The 25,247-nt window shown below is 37.2% G+C and overlaps 1 protein-coding gene and 2 long non-coding RNA genes across 3 annotated transcripts; 1 reads left to right on the top strand and 2 right to left on the bottom strand.

The window, feature by feature from the left end:
• Positions 1-1,029: 1,029 nt before the first annotated feature.
• On the bottom strand, positions 1,030-4,736 carry LOC143747120 (gap junction beta-4 protein-like). Its single transcript, XM_077239616.1, has 2 exons — positions 4,680-4,736; positions 1,030-3,875 (listed from the first exon to the last, which is right to left on the bottom strand). The coding sequence occupies exon 2, from the start codon at positions 3,829-3,831 to the stop codon at positions 2,953-2,955; it is 879 nt and encodes a 292-aa protein (XP_077095731.1). The 5' UTR covers positions 3,832-3,875; positions 4,680-4,736; the 3' UTR covers positions 1,030-2,952.
• Positions 4,737-6,484: 1,748 nt separating this feature from the next.
• On the bottom strand, positions 6,485-7,550 carry LOC143746421 (uncharacterized). Its single transcript, XR_013206550.1, has 2 exons — positions 7,434-7,550; positions 6,485-7,347 (listed from the first exon to the last, which is right to left on the bottom strand). It is a non-coding gene; the product is annotated as an uncharacterized LOC143746421 (long non-coding RNA).
• Positions 7,551-10,799: 3,249 nt separating this feature from the next.
• Positions 10,800-21,703, top strand: LOC143746420 (uncharacterized). Its single transcript, XR_013206549.1, has 3 exons — positions 10,800-10,840; positions 11,082-11,181; positions 21,595-21,703. It is a non-coding gene; the product is annotated as an uncharacterized LOC143746420 (long non-coding RNA).
• Positions 21,704-25,247: the final 3,544 nt, after the last annotated feature.

The raw sequence follows: 25,247 nt of genomic DNA, 5'->3' as shown, positions 1-25,247 counted from the left end.
GGCGCTTCTGCCGCTGTTTCTGGTTCAAAAGTGGCTTGACCTGGGGAATGCGGCACCTGTACCCCATTTCCTGCACACGCCTGTGCACGGTGGCTCTGGATGTTTCTACTCCAGACTCAGTCCACTGCTTCCGCAGGTCCCCCAAGGTCTGGAATCGGTCCTTCTCCACAATCTTCCTGAGGGTCCGGTCACCTCTTCTAGTTGTGCAGCGTTTTTTGCCACACTTTTTCCTTCCCACAGACTTCCCACTGAGGTGCCTTGATACAGCACTCTGGGAACAGCCTATTTGTTCAGAAATTTCTTTCTGTGTCTTACCCTCTTGCTTGAGGGTGTCAATGATGGCCTTCTGGACAGCAGTCAGGTCGGCAGTCTTACCCATGATTGCGGTTTTGAGTAATGAAACAGGCTGGGAGTTTTTAAAAGCCTCAGGAATCATTAGTTGATTCAGATGATTAGGTTAATAGCTCGTTTAGAGACCCTTTTCATGATATGCTAATTTTTTGAGATAGAAATTTTGGGTTTTCATGAGCTGTATGCCAAAATCATCAGTATTAAAACAATAAAAGACCTGAAATATTTCAGTTGGTGTGCAATGAATCTAAAATATATGAAAGTTTAATTTTTATCATTACATTATGGAAAATAATGAACTTTATCACAATATGCTAATTTTTCGAGAAGGACCTATATATACACGCACACACATCATGAAATCTCTCAATTTGGCATTTCTGGCTTTATATATATATATGATATTTTCCTTGAAAGTACATTAAAAAATTAAAGTAGATTTCTAACTCATTCTGTCTTGCCATTTTGCAGCTTGATGCAGAAAATGAAATGTCATGTCGACACACCACATGATGTTTATCTCGGTGTATTTTCATTCTTGCCATTTTTTTTGCTCCACAGCTTATCACATGCAGAACAACTGGTTTTAAAAGTTAAATCAAATATGTGAACCGCAAAGTCACCGCTTTCATCTGCATCCTCTAAAGTCAGACATCACTGAATTAAATGGGCAACAGATTGTAAGAAAATAAAAAGCAGATTTTAATGTATCTCAAATGTAAACAACTCTAAACACAGCAATGAGGAAATAATCCTGAAAGGTTACACAGGAACCTCAGAGAATATTTACTTTCATGGATACGTTTAACATTGAATGATGAACTCTCACATACATACACAGGCTAAACAACTTCTTTTGAATTTGCTAATCTTGCCAGTGTTGAAAGTCTTTATCTATAAATTCTTGACATTTGAAATACTGCAAATTCTTGGAACACATTAGATTGAAGCACCACAGTTTATGCACACATTAGCATAAACACACACACACCAGCTAATATACAAAAATAATAATAACTCTGCAAAAATTACAAAATATTGAATAGTAATAATAAAAAATAATAAAATGCACAAATTTGTAAACAAACAAATATACATTCAAATTTAAATATAAATTAGGGTTCACTTTCTAGGTTTACAAAATAATGGATTTGGGGATGTATTTGTAAAAATGTGTTGAGTGTAAATAGATGGAGAAGAAATGAGAGGCTCGGACCCTGTTATAAAGCTGCTGGACGTTAATGGGAACATTGCTGATGAGCTCAGCATCCTCAAGTGGAACACAGACAGCGTTGAAGAATTTCTTAGTGAGAAGTTAGATCGAATTTAGAGTCCCCGTTTCATATTTAAATTCAGATTTTCAGATTTTGCTTTTTTTATTATTATAAATTTCAAACTGAATCAAAGGACCACTATTCATTTTTGTGCTCAATAATGGACGTTAAAAAAAACATACATTTTGAAAAAAAAAAAAAAACCCGTAGCGTCTGGTTTGAGTTTAATTGATCAGGACATGCTTTACTTATTTTGAGTTGACGTTTTGCTAATTTTTAGCAAATTTTTACTTATTTTGAGTTGACGTTTTTGCTAATCTTTGCATGCTGTTCTTACATCCAACAGAATAAAATCATTTTACAAGTAAAAGCCGATTGAAGATAATTATGGAATTTCCGCCTCAAAGAAAGAAATAGAAAAGGTAATTATGAGATGAGTTTAAGCTAAAATAAGTAATAAGGCCACATTGTGACATATAAAGTCACACTGTGAGTCAGAATTCTGATATTCAGAGGGAAAGTCAATTTAAAAATTTAAATTTATAAAAATGCAGTGATCATTTACTCACTGTCATGTCATTCTAAACCTGTCTGACTTTCTTTCTTCTGTGGAACACAAAAGACATTTTGGAAAAAAAATCCTCCGTGTTTTTTGTTACATACATTGTAATAATAATACGTTGGAAGTCAATGGGGTGCAATGTAGTTTTGGATCCAATTTACCTCCATTATATGGACAAAAACATTAAAAACCTTCTTCTGAAGTCTTTTATATTCTACAGAAGAAAGAAATTCAAATGGGGTCAGAATGACATGAGGGTGAGTAAATAATGACAGATTTTTCAAATTGTGAAATATTAAGATGGAAACAGGTTTTCATAGATAATGGCCTTTTTTGTTTCCTGCAACAAATTTTTTTTTTACAATTGAACAATTATTAAAATATGTGAACAGAAGAGTGCTTAAGCATCATTTGCAGTCACAATTTGCTTGTTAGTGTCAATTGAAAAACTGACAAATATGTAGTAATTAATTGTAATAATTATCTGGTCTTATACCAAGTGTTTTGTATTTTCTTCTTGATCAAAGTGTCCTTTGGTGTTCTGGAGCTTGGCCTAACAGAAGCCACACCACACCCAAAACCCTGAACTGACTTGCTTTAGTCAGACTGAAGACAGTGTCATCCTGAATGATGGCGTTTTGACCCAAATAAACTTTTCAAATATACAATGTTGTTTATCAGGCCACAACTTTTTTTTTCCAGCAAAAAGATCCAGTGGATATAGGGTGAGCATACAAGCAGCTTCCTCTATTGCCAACCGTCCATTTAGTTAGTCTGGTTATACTCCTCATAAAGGCGGAGAAAATGTTCCATCTCTTCGGGCCCCATATTGGGCCAATATTTACTTTTGGATGAGATGACCGTACTGTATGCTGGCACTGGCCGGTCATTCCTCAGCAGTTTCTTGCTGTTTGTCTCTAAAAGAGTATTTGAGCCCCTCATGTTTGCAATGGACCTTGCCTTGTTTACCTGCCGTGACCCTTGCACCCTGTGGACACACTCAAAGCAGCGTTTGCCCACCAGGTAGAGTGTCTCGATGAGCGTGAGCAGGATGCACACCAGACTTGACACCACCATGAAGATGGTGAATATTCGTTTCTCTGTGGGCCGAGAGATGAAGCAGTCAACCACATTGGGGCAGGGAGACTCAGAACACTTCACCATGGTGGGGAAGTCATAGCCCTCATAGATGTGATATAGCAGATACACGAAGGTCGCATCCACTCCTATCTTAAATACCAGCGAGAGGACGTACGTCCACCAAAGTCCACCGCGCTTCTTTCCGGTGTTGATGTACAGCCGCTGACAGTCGTCACCGTATTTCATGCGGTGCTTGCGTTCACGTTCGTCGCGGTACGCCACATGCAGGACCACGAGGAATGACGGGCAGGTGACGAAGATGAGCTGCAGCGCCCACAGTCGTATGTGGGACACTGGGAAGAAGTGGTCGTAGCAAACGTTGTGGCAGCCAGGCTGAGCAGTGTTACATGCAAAGTCTTTCTGCTCGTCGCCCCACACCTTCTCTGCAGCAACAACGAAGACCATGATCCTGAAAAGGAAGACAATGGACAGCCAGACACGACCAAACGCGGTGGAGTACTTGTTGACCCCGCTCAGGAGACCCTGAAGAAAAGCCCAATTCATGGCACCTGAGAGCGATCAGGTTATCTCACCTGAATACCTCTCACCTGGAAGGGAGGGGTGCAGAAAAAGAGAGAGTGAGACAAAACATCTCAAAGAAACTTGCCATTACCACACATTACAATTTATTTGGGTAGTTTTTGAAAGTTAAACTACACATCATCTGGGATAAGTTTGATATTAAAGCAGGGGTTCTTTAATCTTTTAGAAAGTTATATTTAAACAAGTTATATTGTATGAAACTGACTGTTGAATTTGAAGGCAGGCTTATAATTAAAAGCAGTACCTTATTAATACATTCAGTTACTTTATGTCGGTTTTAAAGTTTTTAAAATAATTGCTAGTGATGTACAGTCATTTATATTACTTTATAATGATACTAACTAACTAACTACATCTGAATGAAGGAGGCGCAAAAAGCATTTATCTAAACTTTCAGCGTTTGCCCACCAAAAAAATTTAAAGTTGCATGCTTTATTTCTTTGATCATAACATTAGTTATGATCAAACTATTATTAGAATAAACAAGACAATTTTTAGGCAAAAAAATCTCCTTGTGTTTCACTATTCAGGCAAGTAGTTTAGAAATGCCTTTAGATTTCCATCTTATATGGATGCGGTTAAACGGAATAGATATATTTAGACGGGTATTATGATGATGTGTAGCTAAATTGTGCACAATCGCCGAACATTTCAAACTGTCGACATTTCACAAATAGGCTATGTACAAAAGTTTTTGACCCGTTAAAAAAACTTACGGAATTTGTAGATGAGACTTGGTAATCTCTAAATATTAACAACAAATGTATTAGTAAAACAAACAAACGGAGGAATATTTAGTGTATACTTACAGACTGAGGATTCACACTCGTCTTCACTGTAGTCGCAGCGCCGTGAATGTGTTGTACAGGGTCGGGCTTGCGAACTGCGGGCGTTAAACCAAACAACTGTGACACGTGTGATGAAGTGTACACATCGACGCCACCTAGTGGAGAACATTAACGACGCTTTGATTCCACCAACTGATGTGTCTCAAAAAATGTATAAAAATATTTGTCATCAGTGTCAAAGAAAAAAATAATAATATATTTCTTATATTTAATAATTTTTGTAATACATTTTATATATTCTAGACTCATTATAACACGTAAACTAAAATGTTTCAAGCAACATTTTTATTGTAAATGTCTATACGCCCAACAGTCGTATCTCAAAATATTAGAATAGGCCGAATTAATTTTAAGTTTGATAACATTTAACATACAGTAGAGTAGGATGGGGGAAGATGACCCCCTTAAGAACAATGTGGATATACTTTTAAATTGTATTTAGATATGTTTAGCATGCGCATGATGATGATGTGTCAGTCATTGTCTCATTTGCTAATTTAGTTATAGCACAGAATTTAAAATATTAATAGAGGTGTAAGATGGGGTAATCTTACCCCAAGGGTCTAATTTTATATTTTTTCTTCAAAATAAAAACTATGAATTTTACACCACAAATCTAAAAACAACAGTGTTTCCATTTGTCAAAAGTGCTAAGATGAGATTTTGTGCCATGGTCAGGAGAAAACATTAAGGTGTGTGTAATTGTACCTGATATAAATACCAGGTATCTTTAGTTCTGCCTACTTGACAGTTGTCCAGAAGACGATTATCGACATCCGCCACAGCTCATTGCCAAGCATATTCATGGGAAGTTGATTTGAAGGAAGAAGTGTGGCAGGAAAAGGTGCACAAGTAACAGGGATGATAGCCTTGAGAAGATTGTCAAGCAAAGGGAATCAGTGCATCAAGAGCCACCACACACAGCCTTCAGGAAATGGGCTACAACCGTCACATATAGTACATGCCACTCCTGAACCAGAGACAACATCAGAAGCGTCTAACCTCGACTAAGAAAAACTGGACTGTTGCTCAGTGGTCCAAAGTCCTCTTTTCAGTCAATTATTGCATTAATAAACATACTTTTCAGAACTGGAACATTTTTGTATTGTAAATCCTTTTCTGAATGATATTAGCAGGACATTTGTGATACTAGATTTTTGAGTTGTAAGCTGTAATCATCCAAATAAAAAAAGGCTATAAATATTTTTCTTTACATATAATAAATCTACAATATATGAAAGTTCCACTTGTATAATTAAATTATCAACAAAAAAAAAAGAACTTCATAATATTCAAACATGTTTGAGATGTACTTGTACACAAGAGCACAAAGGAAGAGCAACTGTATCCTAAAAACTGTAAATCACTTGTGCTGACTAGATTCATTTCTTTTGTTAATGACCCAGGCATTTTCATCTTTAACATTTTTCCTGACATTTTTGACCATTGAATAAGCTTTAATAAAAAGCAATTAACATAGATTGCAATAAACAGTAATTTCTAGCTGATGAAATCATTTAGAGCCAAGCATAACATTTGACAAATTCCCATTACTTTTGTAGAGCTAGAGAAAGAGAATATATATATATATATATATATATATATATATATATATATATATATATATATATATATATATATATATATATATGTATATAATGTATTTACATGCATACAGCCAGCCTTCAGGTTGATCCGTTTCAGATCACTGCTGTCATTTAGAGCCAGGAAAGAAAATGTGAGATGAAATGAATCCAAACAAGAGATGAGAACAAAGCAGTATTTATTTCATTTAAACTGTACAACAGTCGCCGATATATTGTTTGCATGAAAGGTTTTGGTTGACTAACTGCAACCACTGTAACGCACACATCTGGTTTTGTGTTTTTAATATTCATGTTGTAATGGCAAAGGTTCACATTTTTTGTTCTCAAGACCAAGAACTGGGTTATGACTGCAGAGGGTGTAAAAAAAAACCTCATCTGAAATCACACACAGGACACAGAAATCAAACATGAGAAATGACTGTGACAGAGAGAGCTATGACGACAGAAATCAAGGATGTGAGCAGAGGACAATGTTGATGAGCATAATCATGATAAGCTCATATGCTCGGACCACCGGGACATCGGACGTCTGTTTAAGGATGCAATCGAGCAGGGGGGAACGAGGGGGATTTGGTTTGGGAAACCCACAGTATCCCATTGTAGCTGGGCAAACAGAGGCAGTTAGAGGTCAAAGGAAAGGTGACCCGAATGGACCTCAAATGTGTGTGTGCTCTCTCCGTACGGAGCTGTCAGTCACCCAGACTGAGGGTCACATGCCCTTCATGACTGTTCTGAGAAAGACAACCACAAGTCCAGGCTGCATTGGCTATCGGAATTCTATAAAACATAACCTTTTGTTTTGTTACAATAAAATTCAACAAAATGAAAAATAAAATGAAATCATATATAAATGCAAGGGTGCTTTTTGGGGGGTATTATTCCTCCCCGCTTTCATTTTCAGGGTCCAGATCTGAATCACCATTTGCTTACGATTCATCTTTCATATCTTCCTCTTCATCCTCCTCTTTGTGGTTCTTTTTGTCTTCTGTCATTTCCATTGCCGTCTCATCCTCCTCCCAGTTCTGAAAAAACAAGTCAACATGAGAACAATCTCATAATGCCGCTCTCCAAACACCCCAGAAGGAAAAACTGAGAGAGAGCATCTTACATCAGAGTCATCCTCAGGACGCCCTTCATCTCCTGAACCTTCATCCTCATCTGAAGACTCTGTAGAAAAAAGCAAGTGTTTGTTATTTATTTTTGCCATGTCAATATTCAATGCCAATCACAAACTAAAAAAAAAAAAATATATATCTGGAAAAAATTAAGAGACCACTGCAAAATGATCAGTTTCTCTGGTTTTACTATTTATAGATATGTGTTTGGGTAAAATAAACATTTTTGTTTTATTCTATAAACTACTGAAAACATTTCTCCCATATTCCAAATAAAATTGTCATTTAGAGCATTTATATGCAGAAAACGAAAACTGGTGAAAATGGAAAGAACATAAGTTCATATTCATTTTCAAACACAATGCTAATGTTTTAACTTAGAAAGAGTTCAGAAATCAATATTTGGTGGAATAACCCTTATTTTCAATAACAGTTTTCATGTGTAAAAGTCCAGTCTTTCACATTGCTGTTGGGTGACTTTGCCACTCCACACACATAAATGCTCTAAATGACAATATTTTTATTTGTACTTTGGGAGAAATGTTGTCAGTAGTTTACATGCCATTTCATTAATGCCATTTTGATGGGAAAAATCAGTCGAAATGGGTACACTAATAAACACACAAAAATATTGAGCAGCAGCATTGGTTTTCAGCGTGAATGCTGCGAAAAACACAAACCACATCTAAAACAGGATAGAGCTTTGACAATTGATTAAATAGATTAGAGAAAAAATCTGAGGTATTTTAGAGACTGCCGAAAGCCACAGAAAAAGGATAATGGATCAATGCAATTTACAGAAACAACTGGACTTATTATTTATCATCTTATATTCCGCATAACTGGATGCTTTTTAAACAAAGTTTTAGAGCTGGATAACATAATGTATGCTATATAACATTGATATATGTTGTGTTAGGATGGCTATTTATCGAAATATTATGCTGAAGTAAAACCTGGTCAGACAAACGTGATAACACACTTTTTATTCTCTTCTCCAACTCCCCACTAGGGGGCAGTAATTAACCACATAACATTTAACCATATCACTACATCCCCCTGTTTTAGGTTAAATGTAAACTAAGATATAACGTTTTAACTGTAACATTTTGAGGATGTTTTGGCAATGTTGTTGAGATAACAGATAAGACAATGTTCTCAATAAAACATTGGCACAATGTTCCATAATAATAGGAGAGGAACATTATCATATCAACGTTCGCAAAATGTTTTGAGGATATTGAGGCCTGAGATGACAGTGTTTTTTATAAAACGTTCTTGTAATGTGATGTGTTAGCAAAGCAAGAACGTTTTAAATGTAACATTTTGAGGATGTTTTGGGAATGTTGTTGAGATAAAAGATAATACAATGTTCAAAATAAAACATTGGCACAATGTTCCATAATAACAGGAGAGGAACATTATCATATCAACGTTCGTAAAATGTTTTGAGGATATCATTGAGGCCTGAGATGACGGAGTGTTTTTATAAAACGTTCTTGTAATGTGACGTGTTAACAAAGCAAGAACATTATAACTGTAACATGTTGAGGATGTTTTGGGAATGTTGTTGAGATAACAGATAAGACAATGTTCTCAATAAAACATTGGCACAATGTTCCATAATAATAGGAGAGGAACATTATCAAATCAACGTTCGCAAAATGTTTTGAGGATATCATTGAGGCCTGAGATGACGGAGTGTTTTTTATAAAACGTTCTTGTAATGTGACGTGTTAACAAAGCAAGAACATTATAACTGTAACATGTTGAGGATGTTTTGGGAATGTTGTTGAGATAACAGATAAGACAATGTTCTCAATAAAACATTGGCACAATGTTCCATAATAATAGGAGAGGAACATTATTATATCAACGTTCGCAAAATGTTTTGAGGATATCATTGAGGCCTGAGATGACGGAGTGTTTTTTTTATAAAACGTTCTTGTAATGTGACGTGTTAACAAAGCAAGAACATTTTATATGTAACATTTTCAGGATGTTGTTGAGGTAAAAGTTTGTATGATCTTTTATAAAACATTGACACAATGTCCCATAATAACAGAGGAGGAACATTATCAAATTAACGTTCGTAAAATATTTTTGAGGATATCATTGAGGCCTGAGATGACGGAGTGGTTTTTTTATAAAACGTTCTTGTAATTTGAAGTGTTAACAAAGCAAGAACATTATAACTGTAACATTTTTTAGGATGTTTTGGGAATGTTGTTGAGATATCAGATAATACAATGTTCTCAATAAAACATTGGTACAGGAACATTATCATATCAACGTTCGCAAAATGTTTTGAGGATATCATTGAGGCCTGAGATGACGGAGTGTTTTTTATAAAACGTTCTTGTAATGTGAAGTGTTAACAAAGCAAGAACATTATAACTGTAACATTTTGAGGATGTTTTGGGAATGTTGTTGAGATAACAGATAAGACAATGTTCTCAATAAAACATTGGTACAATGTTCCATAATAACAGAGGAACATTATCAAATCAACGTTCGTAAAATGTTTTGAGGATATTATTTAGTCCTGAGATGATAAAATGTTTTTAATAAAACATTCCTTTCAATTTACTTTTTAACATTTTGCATGAAACATTTTGAGGATTTTTTTAGGGATGTTGTTATCCTTTATAAATCATTAGCACAATAACAAATGAGGAACATTATCAAAACAACATTCATCAAATGTTTTGAGGACATTATTGGCCTGAGATGACAAAATCTCATAATATGATGAGTAACAAAAGCTCATAACATTTTAAGGATATTTTAGGGAAGCTGTTTAGGTAACAGATTGTAGAATTATTTTAACCTATAAAATATTGGCATAATGTTCCATATTAAAAGAGGAACATTATCAAAACAGCATTTGTAAAGTGTTTTGAGGATATTACTCTGAACTGTTTGAACTGTTGCGCGAAATGTGTTTACAAGAGAAGAGAAGCTGATTGGGGGTCACTGTGGATCGACGTTTAAAACTACCAATCACAGCGTGATTTTCTCATGACGTAAGAACATTTGAAATCGACAAACAGCGCAAAGAAAGTAACGTTTTTGTTGAAGAAATCGGCGCAAAATGCCCGTTGTCTAAATTGACAAATTGCCAAACAACAGAACTCCTGGTCAACGGAAGAGCTCTTTCACAACTGTAAGTTTTTTTTTGTGTGTATTTTTCAGTTTACATATAGCTTTCTCTTATCCTTGATATATGTCTTTCAGTGTTAGATTTTACATTCTTAGAATTGTATGACAGTCGCATTAAATCTGAGTATATGTTACTTTTGAATAACAGCTAGATTTGTTTTAATCCAGAATCCAAACTGCCTGTTTGAAGATGAATAATAAAACCGATGACGCAATAAAGTCTCCATTTACAACAAAGGTAGCCTACTATAATATTGTGTTCTGTGTATATGAATACTCTATTTTTGCAACTTAAAAGTGTTAATCTTATTGTCTTTTGAAAGTAAAAGTTAATAATATTTCAGTAATTCATAAAGAGGTAATGGGAAAATTGGAAAAAGCATTCAGTCTAAAACGTTTTCAGTCTTTTGTGTTTCTAGCAAATATTGTAGCTTGTAATATCGTTTTATGTTGACAGACCATGTTTTAAAATATTTCAGGTAATTACTCTGGGGCTGATGGTCAATGTAAAGGACACAATCTGGCAAACACAAACCTGCAGAGGTGAATGGATATGGGAGCTAAAGAGCCTTGTAACTGGTAGGTGGTTTTGTAACTTGTTGTAAATCTTCACAGAATTACCATTATATTATAATACAGATTGTAGTAATCTTGTTAAAATGTTAGGAAATAATTATGTTGGTTTAAGAAAGCCAACATATTGTTAACCTATTTAAACTAAATATTATTATTATTATTATTATTTTTCTGAGACAAAAATTTTCAACTCTTAACTCCTAGAGCTTTAGTGCTAAAAGCACCTGACACAGACCATAAATGATCTCATCCAAAAGACATCCAAAAATGAGAATTAGCCCATGATTTACTCACCCTCAAGTCATCCTTGGTGCATATGACATTCTTCTTTCAGACGAATACAATCGGAGTTATATTAAAAATTTCCTGGCTCTTCCGAGCTTTATATTGGCAGTGAATGGCCGTTTCTGTTTTAAGTCTATAAAAGTGCATCCATCCATGATAAAAGTAATCCACACGGCTCTGGCGGGGTTATAAAGGCCTTTTGAAGCGAAGTAGTGCTGGGCGGTATACCGGTTCATACCGAAAACCGGTGTATATTTTTGTTATGATATTAATTTTTAATATACCGCTGTAGGATTACAAATTTTATTTAAATGTTTAATTGAGCTTCCAATACAATAGTATAGAAACTGAGAAAGTTTATTAGTGTGAATTTTGTATCTAAGGTAAATGATGTCACAAACCTGCCTGTTCCTGTCTGTCCAGCTCTCTATTGTAAGTTAAATTGGTCAGAGCCCTGAGACTATCACCTTTTGTCTTTATGCACTGCCTGGCCATTAAGATAATGTGAAGGTATCGGTGAAGAGTCTGGCTGATTGGATTAGGATATTTACATTACACTGTTATGCTGATTGGATTAGGATTGGTAACACTCTCAGTCTAGGGCACATTCCTTAACCCAGATGCCTCATTTACATGCTTTTGTTTCCACCTTTATGTAACTCCTCCCCCTGAAAGGGTATATGAACTAAATGTATACTGCCTTAGTTAGACTTGATTGAGATGACTACAGCGACGAAATAAAGAACTTATACCTCAACAATCTCCTGGTCTGCAACTCTATCTTTTCTACACTTGAGAAGAAAAAGTTCACAACAGATGCTGCCGTGACCCGGATGGAGAAACTGAAACTCAACAAAGAATGAACTTTTCCAGACTGATTTGAAACTTCAAAGCTCAAAGATCTCAACAAAGCTAACTGAGTTCCAGAACTGAAGCTCAACAAAGATCTCAACAAAGATCTCAACATCTGACTTTCCAGTTCCAGACTGAATCTTTTGAATCCAGATTGAGCTCAACAAAGATCTGACTTTCCAGTTCCAGACTGAATCTTGAAACTTCAAGCTCAACAAATAAAGAACTTTCTGACTGAGTGTCCAGACGGAACTTTTCCATACAGCGAACGATTTGGTGAGTTTCACTCTATTCAAAGAACCAATAAAGACCAGTACAAATTTGTCATTCCTCTGCGCCGCCAGAGAAGAAGTTAACAGACAGCTGTAGGGTTTGTTAACTAAAGTTATCCTCTAAAGTTGCTTTTAGAGATGAAATGTATCCTCTGTTTTTCAGGCAGGGAAGATTAACGTACATGTTAATATTGCTTATCCTCTAAAGTTTCTGTTAGAGATGAAAGTGATCCCAGGGTTCCCGCGGATCCTTAAAAAGTCTTAAATTAGATTTTTAAAATTTAAGGCCATAAAAAGTCTTATAAAGTCTTATTTTTACTTATGAAAGGTCTTAAATTTTAGATGACACTTCGACTTAGACATATCTAAATGTTTTCCAAATTAAAACTATCTAATTAGCGTAGTATTATTTTTTGTTATTCTATCTTTGTGGATTTGCTTGTTCACGTGACAATGCGCATCACATTCGCGGCAGAATAACGTCTGTCTCCTGCACGTGAGAGAGGAGAGAAGAAGAAAGTTGGCAAATGTCAGTTCAGTAGTAAGTTCATTCTTTGTGCGTTGGGGTGGTCGATGTGTATTGTCTACTATGATATTGTAATCATTGTTTTAACGATGTACGAGGCACTGTGAGCTGACATCGCATTTGTCTCTCGTGCTTTCACTGCGTGATGTGTCAGTGCAGTTATAGGTAGGCCTATGTCCCCAAATTAGTTTTTGTCTTATATTTATATTAGGTTCTTATATTAGAATATCACATCAGTAAGAGTGCCGTTTTCCCGTGCACAAGTGTGATATTTTGTTATACAATAGTTAAATTAAAAATAAATTAACATTGTGAGTTACTTTTTAGACACCATATTGACAATATTATTTGTTTTCCCTTTATTTCGCTGACGAGAATTTCAAAATGAAACTGTAGCAGAGTCTAATGCAACAGACACCGATGATTTCTTGACTGAAATCCACGTTTTAAACGAGTCATTTTAACGATTCAATGAACAATCACTTGTTTCTTTCCCGAATGAATCAGCCGTTTGAACAAATCGGTTGAATGAATGAATGACTCCCTCAACTCGCTTACGGTATTAAGACTTGCTGCTGCCTACTGGCGGTTTTAGTTTCATATTTAAAGTACCCTTTAATTAAAACGTTAAAATTAGAAATCATTTCATATTTAAATATTGAATATGGATTTTTTTTAAACTATCTCATAGCTTTATTTATGCAATTGTAAATGGAGTGTAAATATTAATGCCTCTTCTGATGCTGCTTCTGTGTCACCTCTGCACTGCAAAGATGGATTTTGATTGAATTATTTAATTTGACTGGTAACGGTGGTACTGTATAATTATTGTGTAATTAAGTATTATTGTATAAATAAGTATAATTACTGTATAATTTAATTTGAATAATTTGAATGTTAGTATTTGACATAAAAGGTGATGCAGAACTCTAAATAAGTTTAGAAAAAATGTCCATATATAGGTGAAAATGCCCCTGGAAATCAATTTAAGGTGGCAAATATTGCACGTTAATTAATCATTTCTGTCACTGCTGTGAACTGACCACTGCATAGAATATGAAAAATATGAATGTCTGCTGTCAACAACAGGCCTAAACCAGCCATTGCACCAGCACAAAAACACAATCAGTAAAATATCATCTAATTATTATCAACAAAACGTTTAAAATATCGAGATATATTTTTGTCAATATTGCACACCCCTAATGTACGGTCTTAATTTTGATTTCTTCAAGTCTTAAAAAGGTCTTAAAAAGCCTTAAATTTGACTTTAAAAAGTGTGCAGGAACCCTGGATCCTCTGTTGTCAGGCAGGGAAGAATTTAGCATTACGTGTTATTTGGTGATCCTCTGTTTCAGGCAGGGAAGTTTAGTATTACGTGCTAGTTATTTTGTTTTTTGGTGATCCTCTGTCCACAGAGTAGAATTAGCATTATGTGCTAGTTATTTGTTTTTTTGTTGTTCATCCTCACAGAGAAGGTTAGCATTACTTGCTAATATTTGCTATCCTCTGTTTTCAGCAGAGAAGAATTGTTTTTATCCTCTGTAAAGTTAGGGAAGACGTATCCTCTGCTTTACCAGGGAAGGTGATACATCCTCTGTGTAGTCATAGAAGATTAATCCTCTGTTCAACAAGGGACGTTCAAAAGCAGTTACAACAGTTAATAGTTTAAACTGTTAACAGTAGTTTGTCCTCTACTTTGCTTAAGAAGGTTCATCCTCTGTTTAATCAGGAAAATTTAACAACTGTTAAAAGTGTGTTAGTAAAGTGGTTTACCCTCTGCTTTGCCAGGGAAGTGTTTTATCCTCTATAAAGTTAGGGAAGATTAGCATCAAGTGCTAATATATTGTACCCTCTGTTTTCAGGCAGGGAAGATTTTAGTATAAATTGCTAATATTTTGTGTGTTACCCTTTGCTCTGGGCAAGGAAGGTTAACTGTGTTATCGAGTGTAGCCTCTTTTGATCAGAGAAGATTTAGTGTTTTTGTTTGTTTTATCCTCTAAAAGTTAAGAAGGTGAAAGATCCTTTGCATTTTTCTTTTAGGGAAGATTAGCGTACCATGCTAATAGTTTGTGATGTGTTGGTAACAAGGAAGTTTAACAAGATTTGATCTGTGTTAACAAGTATACCCTCTGTTGATCAGAGAAGTTTATTTTTTGATTGTGTGGTAACAAAAGAAATCCACAAAATGGTTAGAAGAAATGCTAGGCTAGTTCCATCAACTGAGAAAAATGGACTAGCTAGCCTTTTATGGACAGACAGTGAGTTCAAGTCATTGTTAGGAGAGAAAATGGATTCCATAGTGACTGAGTCAGTTAGATTGGATTTGACAAAGAAATTTGGTATTGATCCAGACAAAGTTTGGTCTAATGAAGAATGCAAGAAGGTGTTAGGTGCATGTATCACAAAGAAAAACATGAAAGGCATAATCTGTTGCCATAGAGAATATAGCTTATCCATTGCACAAGAACAAAGTAGGTGTATTGATAAGTTAAATGAACAAAACAAACAATTGCAGACTCAAGTGTCCTGTTTCAAGACAAAGGTGAGCCATAACAAGGCCTCAACCAAATGTGACTCAGAAGACCAGCAGTCAGATGAAACTTATCCTGACTTACAAGCATTCTTTGAAACAGATGTAGACATCCCATCAGTAACTGATAAGCCTGTAGATTCGGTAAAGGTATGTGTCGCAAGTGGATCTCAGGGAATTTAGAGAACTGAAAGTGTTCCTCCCAACTCTTCTGTTGTCCAAAACCAAACTGTTGCCAAAGCACTCGGTCCTAGAGACATAGAAAGACTATGCCAAAGCTTACCTTCAGTACGCACAGATTTTTCTGAATTTAGAAGGACATTGATCAGTAAAATGCGTCTTTACGACATGTCGTTGGCAGAAGTCACACAGCTGATGTCACAAATTCTAACTGAATCTGAATTCAACAATTTTGAGTCTGCTGTTACTTCTGAACTACAACATGCCAGAAAAGATGAATTGAGAGAGGGAGTTCTGAAAGCGTTGAAGAACATTGTTGGACCCAAAATTGACTGGTCGAAGATCACTAGTTGTTTACAGAAGAAAGGTGAAACTGTTAGTGAGTACACTCAAAGATTTTGCCAGTCAGCAGCAGCATACAGTGGTATAGCTGACACTTCAGAGAAGGTGCTAGAAGATAATGGTCCCCTAGTTCGCACATGGTTTGATGGTCTGTTGTCAGAACATAGAAAAGCATTGCCTTTCTTAGACTTAACATGGTCCACTAGAACCATACAAAACAACTTGGAGAGGTTAGCTACTTGGGAAAGATATTCTGATGTCAAGGCAAGAGTAAAAATTGCAGCAGCATCCTTTAAGGTCAACCCAGAGAATCAACAGAAACGCAAATGTCCTAAGAGAGAGGGCAGCAGTTGTTAATACTGTGGTAAACATGGACATTGGGGAAAGGAGTGTAGGAAAAACAAAAAGAACTTTAAACAAGTTAACAATGTTACTCAGCTCCTACTCAGTCTGCTTGCTACTCTGAAGCAGCCCGTCCCCTCGTCATTAAACTCGTTGGGCAGCTTGTTGATGTGTTAACCATTTGGGCTGTGAGTGCTTAATTTCCCCAGTAACTTCCAACAAAGATGAAAGACTTATTTTTGTTTAATAGAACAAAAGGAAAGTGACTATCTCAGTTTTTTCCTTTGGGGGACACTGGTTAAAGTAGACTCACAGCCTTAAATGTTATTTTACAGCACAGGCCTTTCATCATTAATAGTGTTAGGTCAGACTGTAAACGTAAAAAAAGCCCTCATGCAGTGTCCACAATAATGTCGAATATTGTTTTACAGCGTGCACCTGTCACGAATCCGTCCTCATGTATGATGTCTGCTATGACTGAAGTTTTGTTAGAGGATGAAGGAGAAATTACTCACAATTGTGTTACGCTTACATATAGACCTATGAGTGAAGTAAAAGAAAAAGGTAACAGACGAGCAGGTTATGCAGTGACGTCCACCACGGAAGTGTTAGCTTCAGGACGTCTTCCAGATCATTTTTCAGCTCAAGCTGCAGAACTAGTAGCCCTAACGAGAGCATACACGCTAGCTTCAGGATCAGTTGCTAATATCTACACAGATTCCAGATATGCTTTTGGGGTAATTCATGATTTTGGTGTCATTTGGCAAACCAGACAGTTTCTAAATTCTGCTGGATCCCCCATTAAGCATGCTGAATTAGTGAAAGATCTAATGTTTTCCATGAAACTTCCAAAGAAATTAGCAGTGATCAAAGTGAAAGCACATCTCACAACTAATACTACGGAAGCTAAAGGTAATGCTCTTGCTGATATGGCAGCTAAACAGGCTTGTTTCTATGCAACTGTACAAGTGTGTTCAGGTAGTGCAGCACAGAAGAAAATGATGCCTCCTGAATCAATAATTGATCTGTACAAAGACGTTTTCCTCCATTAGAACCAAAGTGGCATGGGCCACATCAAGTGATGTTGATTACAGCAGCTGCAGTCTTGTGTCAGCGAAGGAAAACCTGGACTCATTGTACACACTGTAAGGTTGTTCCCCCACCAACAGGGATAGGTTAGGACACGGAACCAGTGAGGAGCCCCGGGAAGAACCGAAACGCAACAGGCTTCGGGGGTTAACCCTGGGGTGAAGACTTCCCTCATAGGCCTTCCCATCCATTAATCCATCCTCACCTCACTGCGTTCTTTAGGTGTCAAAGGAATTAAGAAATAGGGAAAGATGGAACGACAATAGCAGACCCAGAAAAAAATTTACAACCCTAGTGTTTGAACAAATACTGCTCTACTGCTTAGCAGACTCGGAAAAGTTTACAACCCTAGTGTTTGAACAAATACTGCTCTCCTGTCTTTTGTTTTCTTTCTTACTCTGTGCAGATACCACTGATGACTTCCCGAGACCCATACGCACTGACCTCGTCATCTGCGTATGAAGCCACAAGAAAACCTAAAGAAACAACTTGACCCTCTTCCGAGCCAACTATAACAAAAGTATAAAGAAAAGAAAAAGAAAAAAATCCACAACGCAGAGACTCACATACGAAACCTTCAGTCATCCATCAACATGATCAAGATTGTCGTACCAGTAACATCACAGACACTCTCGCTTCGCACAAGATAATGATCTTACAGAACAGAGTGGCCTTGGATTACGTTCTAGCAACGCAAGGAGGAGCCTGCACCATCATCGGACCTGAGTGCTGCACCGGGTTAATGGATCCAACAGAGAACTTGAACAAAATCCAACAAGACATTCTTGATCTTTCAGCAAAATTACACCAGATGACTGAAGTAAATTTTTCATGGTTCGGAAACTTGATTGGGAAACCCTGGCTGTGGATAAAGGAAATAGCAATTCTGCTGTTATTTCTTCTAATAGCGTACTATCTATGCGTCCACAGTATCAAGTGTTTCATTCAACAAATGACTCACGCCCCTCACAAAGAAATGACAGTTCCAAACAGAAAAGACTATTACCCTTAAGAACTTAACGGACCCTAAATTTGCATGTTTGTTTCTGTGTCAGCATGCAATTGCAGAAACAGCAACACAGAAGCATGAGCCTGTAATGATCACAAGTTACAAGAATTTAACTTTTAAGTGTCTAAATTTGTATTTTGTGAGAGTTATTTAGAACTCTCAAAGGGGGAAATGTAGGATTACAAATTTTATTTAAATGTTTAATTGAGCTTCCAATACAATAGTATAGAAACTGAGAAAGTTTATTAGTGTGAATTTTGTATCTAAGGTAAATGATGTCACAAACCTGCCTGTTCCTGTCTGTCCAGCTCTCTATTGTAAGTTAAATTGGTCAGAGCCCTGAGACTATGACCTTTTGTCTTTATGCACTGCCTGGCCATTAAGATAATGTGAAGGTATCGGTGAAGAGTCTGGCTGATTGGATTAGGATATTTACATTACACTGTTATGCTGATTGGATTAGGATTGGTAACACTCTCAGTCTAGGGCACATTCCTTAACCCAGATGCCTCATTTACATGCTTTTGTTTCCACCTTTATGTAACTCCTCCCCCTGAAAGGGTATATGAACTAAATGTACTGCCTTAGTTAGACTTGATTGAGATGACTACAGCGACGAAATAAAGAACTTATACCTCAACAATCTCCTGGTCTGCAACTCTATCTTTTCTACACTTGAGAAGAAAAAGTTCACAACACCGCCATACCGATGTATTTAATTACACAACGTTCGGAACGACATTACGCCACGCGACACTGTTTCAGACGGACCCATTACAATGTTGCACTTCTAAGCAGCGACTGCGAGGCGAGAGCAAACAGCAGTGCTCTGGTGTTACATTACAGGGAAGATGGATGCTGCAGAACTGTGGCGTTATTTTCCTGTCAAATGTCGAGAGCGCATTATTGTAGCGCGAAAGTACATTAATATAATGCGCGAGCGCGAATCTCTCTGCTCACGCGCGGAATATAATGTGCCGCGCTCTCAGATACACGCTGCTCACGTAAAGGCCTGTTAATACCGGGATGAATTTCGCGTGCGATATTCGGCAACGTTTAATGCCTCGTGACTAAACAATGGGCGCCAATGTGAGTGTGCACACCGACGCGTAAAACGCCACGCGTAAAAGCGTCATTTTTTTTAAAACGCCTCGGGTTCGTTTTTTTGGTTTGACGCGCCGCGTCAAAAACTATCCGACCAATGAGATTGGCGCTTTTGCTCACGTGTCTGGAGCTTCTGAAGTTACAGTAAAATACAACTTGGGGGCGCTCAAACACAAAACGGTCTTGCCGAGCACACATAGGTAATGGCGAAGAAGATATACAGCGTCTACTACACCAAAGCAGAGAATGTCTAATGACCAAAGCCCGTCTACGGACATTCTCTTATTAGACATTATTAGACATTCTCTGACTACACTCTGCCGGGAAGAAATAAGACGAGGAAGATGCAAGGCCAGATGAATGTAGAGCTGCTGGTCTTGTTGGTGTCTTTATAAAGAGACACCAACGAGAATAAAGAACTATATGACAAACGCGACAAACTTGCTCTCTTCTTCTGAGTGACAAGCGAGTGTCAGAAGCACTTTGTGGACCGGGGTATTTCTGTTTTACATTAAGCGCCATCTAATGTCAGGGAATAAATTTGCATGTTCACTCGGCTCATCGTCAGCGAAAATCGCTTGGGTGTGAACACAAAAAACGCGTTGAAAAACGCTGACGAATAACGCGAGCCGATATTCGTCCCGGTGTGTATGAGGCTTTAGAATAGGTCTATTTTCTCTGGACTCGCTCAGAGAATCCTTCACTTAAAACGTGTTCAGTGCAATTGCGAATCTCTCCTCTTCCCCAGCTGACAATTTAGGTTATAAGAACGTTTTCATAACGTTCCCATTAAGTTATAAAAACGTTATTTCTGAATGTTATAGGAACATTCAAAACGTCCAGTTTTTTAGACGTTGTATTGACGTTATTTCTTGGTTATTATAAGAACTTTATTCAAAACATTATAAGAACGTTCAATTCTCCCGTTATATAAACGTTGTATTAACGTTATTTCCTGGTTACAAGAACGTTATTAGAACGTTAAGAAATAACAATTTTACGTTATACTGGGCGCTATTCTATTCTACAATATTCACTAATGACAGTAAAATAGACCATCCTAAGTCAATTTACTGCAGTAATTCCTCTCTCAACCAGTAGAAAATGCTTTGAACACCTGATTATGCATGAGAAAAGAAAAAAAAACGTCATAAACCGGAAAACCGGCATCATTTTGAAAAAAAAAACGTGATATAAATTTTTGGTCAAAACGCCCAGCACTAAAGCGAAGCGATGCGTTTGTGTAAGAAAAAATTCCATATTTAAAACTTTATTGACTAAAATAACTAGCTTTAAAATAACTAGCTTAGCATATATTTCTTTCTGCTTTTGAAGTAACTAAAACGTACAGCTTCACTAATAGCAAAGAGATGCTGCACTTACAGGTATGATTAATTCACTCTAGAAATAGTTCTATCGCCAATACATTCAAATGCAGTGCTACTTTATCTGTATCTGATTTAAAACAAGCAGAAATCTGTAAGAAATGTAACGATCCATAGACAATATAAGCGCTGTTAAGTCAGAGCAATAGCCTCGTGGGCAGCGCTGTGCCATGCTGGAGCTGTGCTCACGGCGACCTGAGTTCCAGTCCTGGTTCGAGGTTCAGGCTTCTCAAGCCAACATCAACGTTTGTTCACATAATTTAGCCTCTAGTTGTGTTATTAATATGGATTAAGTATATGTTTTAAATTACAGAAACAAAAAAGATACTCATAAGGTATCATATTTATACTTTCAATAAATTAGTCTTTACATAATTTCTGATTACTAATTAGGCTGGCTAATTTTGAAAGTTTTCAATGTCAATATTGCTTGTGATCTTAATATGTTTGTATTTGTATTCTTTCTGTTTACACTGTTGCATGATCTTCTTTTATAGGCTATGAGGAAAAACCCTACCATGCACACAGAGAATAGAGTTCACTGCTGCTAACTGGGAGAGCAGCTGGACAACTAGAAGAGAGAACAGTAGAACACATATTAATACAGATGACTGTATGATTCTTCTGCAAGAACCAAGACAAGCAAAGACTGATGATGAGCGCTCTGAGCAAACACTGCAGTCAAGACGCATGATTTCACATTGGACTTTACTGATTTCTTCATTTAATGTTGGGCATTTACTGTGCGCAGAATTTCTAATAATTTATGTGGATGCCATTTATAAACCTGTTAGATTCTGATGGTTTAGTTTTGAGATTAATAAAATTGTATGTTTTAACAATGTTTTAGCTAAGCATTTTTTTGTTTAAGAGAACATTTTGGGAACAAAAATAAAACTTCCCGCTAAAAACTTTATAAGAATGTTAGGGGATGTAATGTTCTAAAAATGTTATGATTAAACCTTTATAGAAGGTCATCACAAAACATTTTTAGAGTGTTCTTAGAGAATGTTATGCCATCTTTTAAGAGAACATTCTGGGAACGAAAATAAAACTACCCGCTAAAAATGTTATAAGAACATTAGGGAATAATGTTCTAACAATGTTAGCATTAAACATTTTTAGAATGTTATTAGAGAATGTTATCCGATCTTTTAAGAACATTCTGGGAACAAAAAGAAAACTACCCGCTGAAAATGTTATAAGAACATTAGGGAATAATGTTCTAACAATGTTAGCATTAAACATATTTAGAATGTTTTTAAAGAATGTTATTAGAACTTTTAAGAGAACATTCTGGGAACAAAAAGAAAACTACCCGCTGAAAATGTTATAAGAACATTAGCGAATAATGTTCTAACAATGTTAGCATTAAACATATTTAGAATGTTTTTAAAGAATGTTATTAGAACTTTTAAGAGAACATTCTGGGAACAAAAGGAAAACTACCCGCTGAAAATGTTATAAGAACATTAGCGAAGAATGTTCTAACAATGTTAGCATTAAACATATTTAGAATGTTTTTAGAGAATGTTATCCTAGCTTTTAGGAGAACATTCTGGGAACCAAAATAAAACTACCCGCTGAAAACATTATTAGAACACTGCATGGTAATGTTCTCAGAACATTTTTAGAACAAAAAATTTATTCGACTTGATGTTTCTACTGGCAGTGCTACTGGGGTTGACACCAGGTAACTTCGATTTCGACGAAGAATACCCTTAGGTGATTCCACCAGGTATGATCTTGGAGTCTCCGCTTTCATTACCACAGCCCCTTTTTCTTTAGTGTCTTTAATCCACACTAGCTCACCTGGATGCAACTGTGGCAAGTCATGAGCTCTGTGTCTATTATTATACTGTTTACTTCGTTTCTCTCTCTTAACCATCTACTCTGCTTTCAGACAATCCATGTCCATCCAACCTGGGTTCAACATTGACGGAATAACTGGGACAGTCGTGCGAAGCTTTCGGCCCATCAGCAGTTCTGCTGGACTATATCCATTAGCTAATGGTGTTGCCCGGTACTCCATAAGAGCAAGATATGGATCCAATGCTTTGGTAAGAAGATCCTTCACAGTCCTCACTGCCCTTTCAGCTTACCCATTGGCTTGAGGATATCTGGGACTGGACATTGTATGAGAGAAACCCCACTCTTTAGCGAATTTCTTGAAAAATTCTGCACTGAATTGTGGTCCATTGTCTGATATCACCTCAGTAGGAACTGAGGTGTCACGCAAACATGTGGGGCAAACGTGTCGGGCAAACATACTTTTAAGATGGGTTACCACACCTGTAGCAGTTGTTGATGACCGTTTCGCTATTTCCACAAACCGGGAAAAATAGTCAATCACCAGCAAGTATTGATCCTCTTTCCACTGAAACAGATCTGCTCCAAGGCCTCTCTGGGAATTCTGTGGGAATCAATGTCTCTTTAAAGTTCTTCCTTTGGCTTGCACATATATCACATTTCTCCACCTTTGACTGAAGCTGTGCGCTGAGACCGGGCCACCAAACTGATTGCTTTGCACATTCTCTACACTTTGCAACGCCCTGGTGTGCAATGTGCAATTTCTCCAGGATATCACTCTGTAGTGATTCTGGAATTACCAGTCGACAGCCTTTTAACAACAGTCCATTTTCTATGGTTAACTCCCCAGCAAATTGGAAGTACTGCTGCACCATGGTTTCCACTCTGTTTTTAGACGGCCAGCCCTCTAGAGCGTACTTTCTCACCAGCTGTAAAACTGGATTAGCTTCCTGATGTTGCTGAATTTCGCGAAGTCTCTTTTCAGTTGCCGGTAAGCTTGTGACAATAAAGTGCACGTACAGGTTCATCTCTTCTTCCTTTTGTTGTCCGTCGTGTTCTCTTTCTTGTCCAGGTGCTCTAGAGAGGACATCAGCAGTCGCAATATTTTTTCCTGGAACATGCAAAATAGTGTAAGTGAATTTCATGAGTCTCATCCGCAATCTTTGGATATGTGATGGTAGTTCGTCTAGGTTCTTTGAACTCAAGAGGGGTACCAATGGTTTGTGGTCCGTTTCTACATGAAAGAAAAGACCTACGAGAAAGTCTGAGAAGCGCTCACAAGCCCAGGTGACAGCTAAGGCCTCCTTTTCAATTTGCGCATATCTCCTTTCCATGTTTGTGAGTGCTCTTGATGCGTAGGCAACAGGTTTAAGCTGCTCACCTTGCATCTGTAGCAATACAGCTCCCAGCCCATATGAAGATGCATCAGCTGAAACAACTGTGTTGGTTTTTGGATTGTAAAGAGCCAGCCCCGGTGGTGTGCTTAGATCTCTTTTAATGTTCTCAAAAGCTCTCTGTTGTTGCTCTCCCCATGCCCACACATTCTTTTTCTGCAGTAGATCTCTCAAGGGCTGCGTTTTCTCAGCTATAGGTTTGGTAAAAACTTCCCTAGGTGATTTGTCATGCCCATGAATCTCTGCACTTCACTTACATTTGTCGGCTCACTCATTTGTGTGACTGCCCGCACCTTCTCAGGATCCGCATGAACTCCTGACTCATCCAGTATCTGCCCAAGGAACTTCACACTCTTCTTAGAGAATTCACATTTATCATTGAGAGTCACTCCTTCCTTTTGCAGTTTTTGCAGCACAGCAAAGAGACGTTGATCATGATCTGTCTGGGAAGCTCTGAACACTAATATATCATCCAAGTGGCACAAGACTCCTTCTAGACCCTCCAGCATTTGCGACATCCTTTTCTGGAAGTGTTCTGGAGCCGACGATATTCCAAAACAAAGTCGGTTGAAGTAGAACCTTCCAAAAGGAGTAATAAAGGTAGTGAGGAGGGCTGAATTCTGTGATAAAGGAATCTGCCAGAATCCTGAGTTGGCGTCGAGTTTTGAGAAGACCGTGGCTCTTTCCAGTTGACCAAGAGAATGTTCCACTGAAGGAAGAATGTATCTTTCTCTGTTTACTGCGCAGTTGAGCTTTGTTGGATCTACACATATGCGTACTGCTCCGCTTGGTTTTGGAACAACGACCATGCCAGTCGGTCGTTCTACTCTGGTAATCACTCCTTGATTCTTCTTGCGTTCCAATTCCTGTTTCACTTTTGACATGAGGGGTAATGGAATACGACAAGGTGTTGACAGTGAAAAAGGCTTAGCGTCAGGCTTATGAGA

This window comes from Siphateles boraxobius, unplaced genomic scaffold (assembly GCF_051911475.1).
Source record: "Siphateles boraxobius isolate OS27281-9 unplaced genomic scaffold, OSU_SipBor_1 22, whole genome shotgun sequence".
Classification (NCBI taxonomy): domain Eukaryota; kingdom Metazoa; phylum Chordata; class Actinopteri; order Cypriniformes; family Leuciscidae; genus Siphateles; species Siphateles boraxobius.
This window is presented reverse-complemented; position numbering and strand designations above follow the sequence as displayed.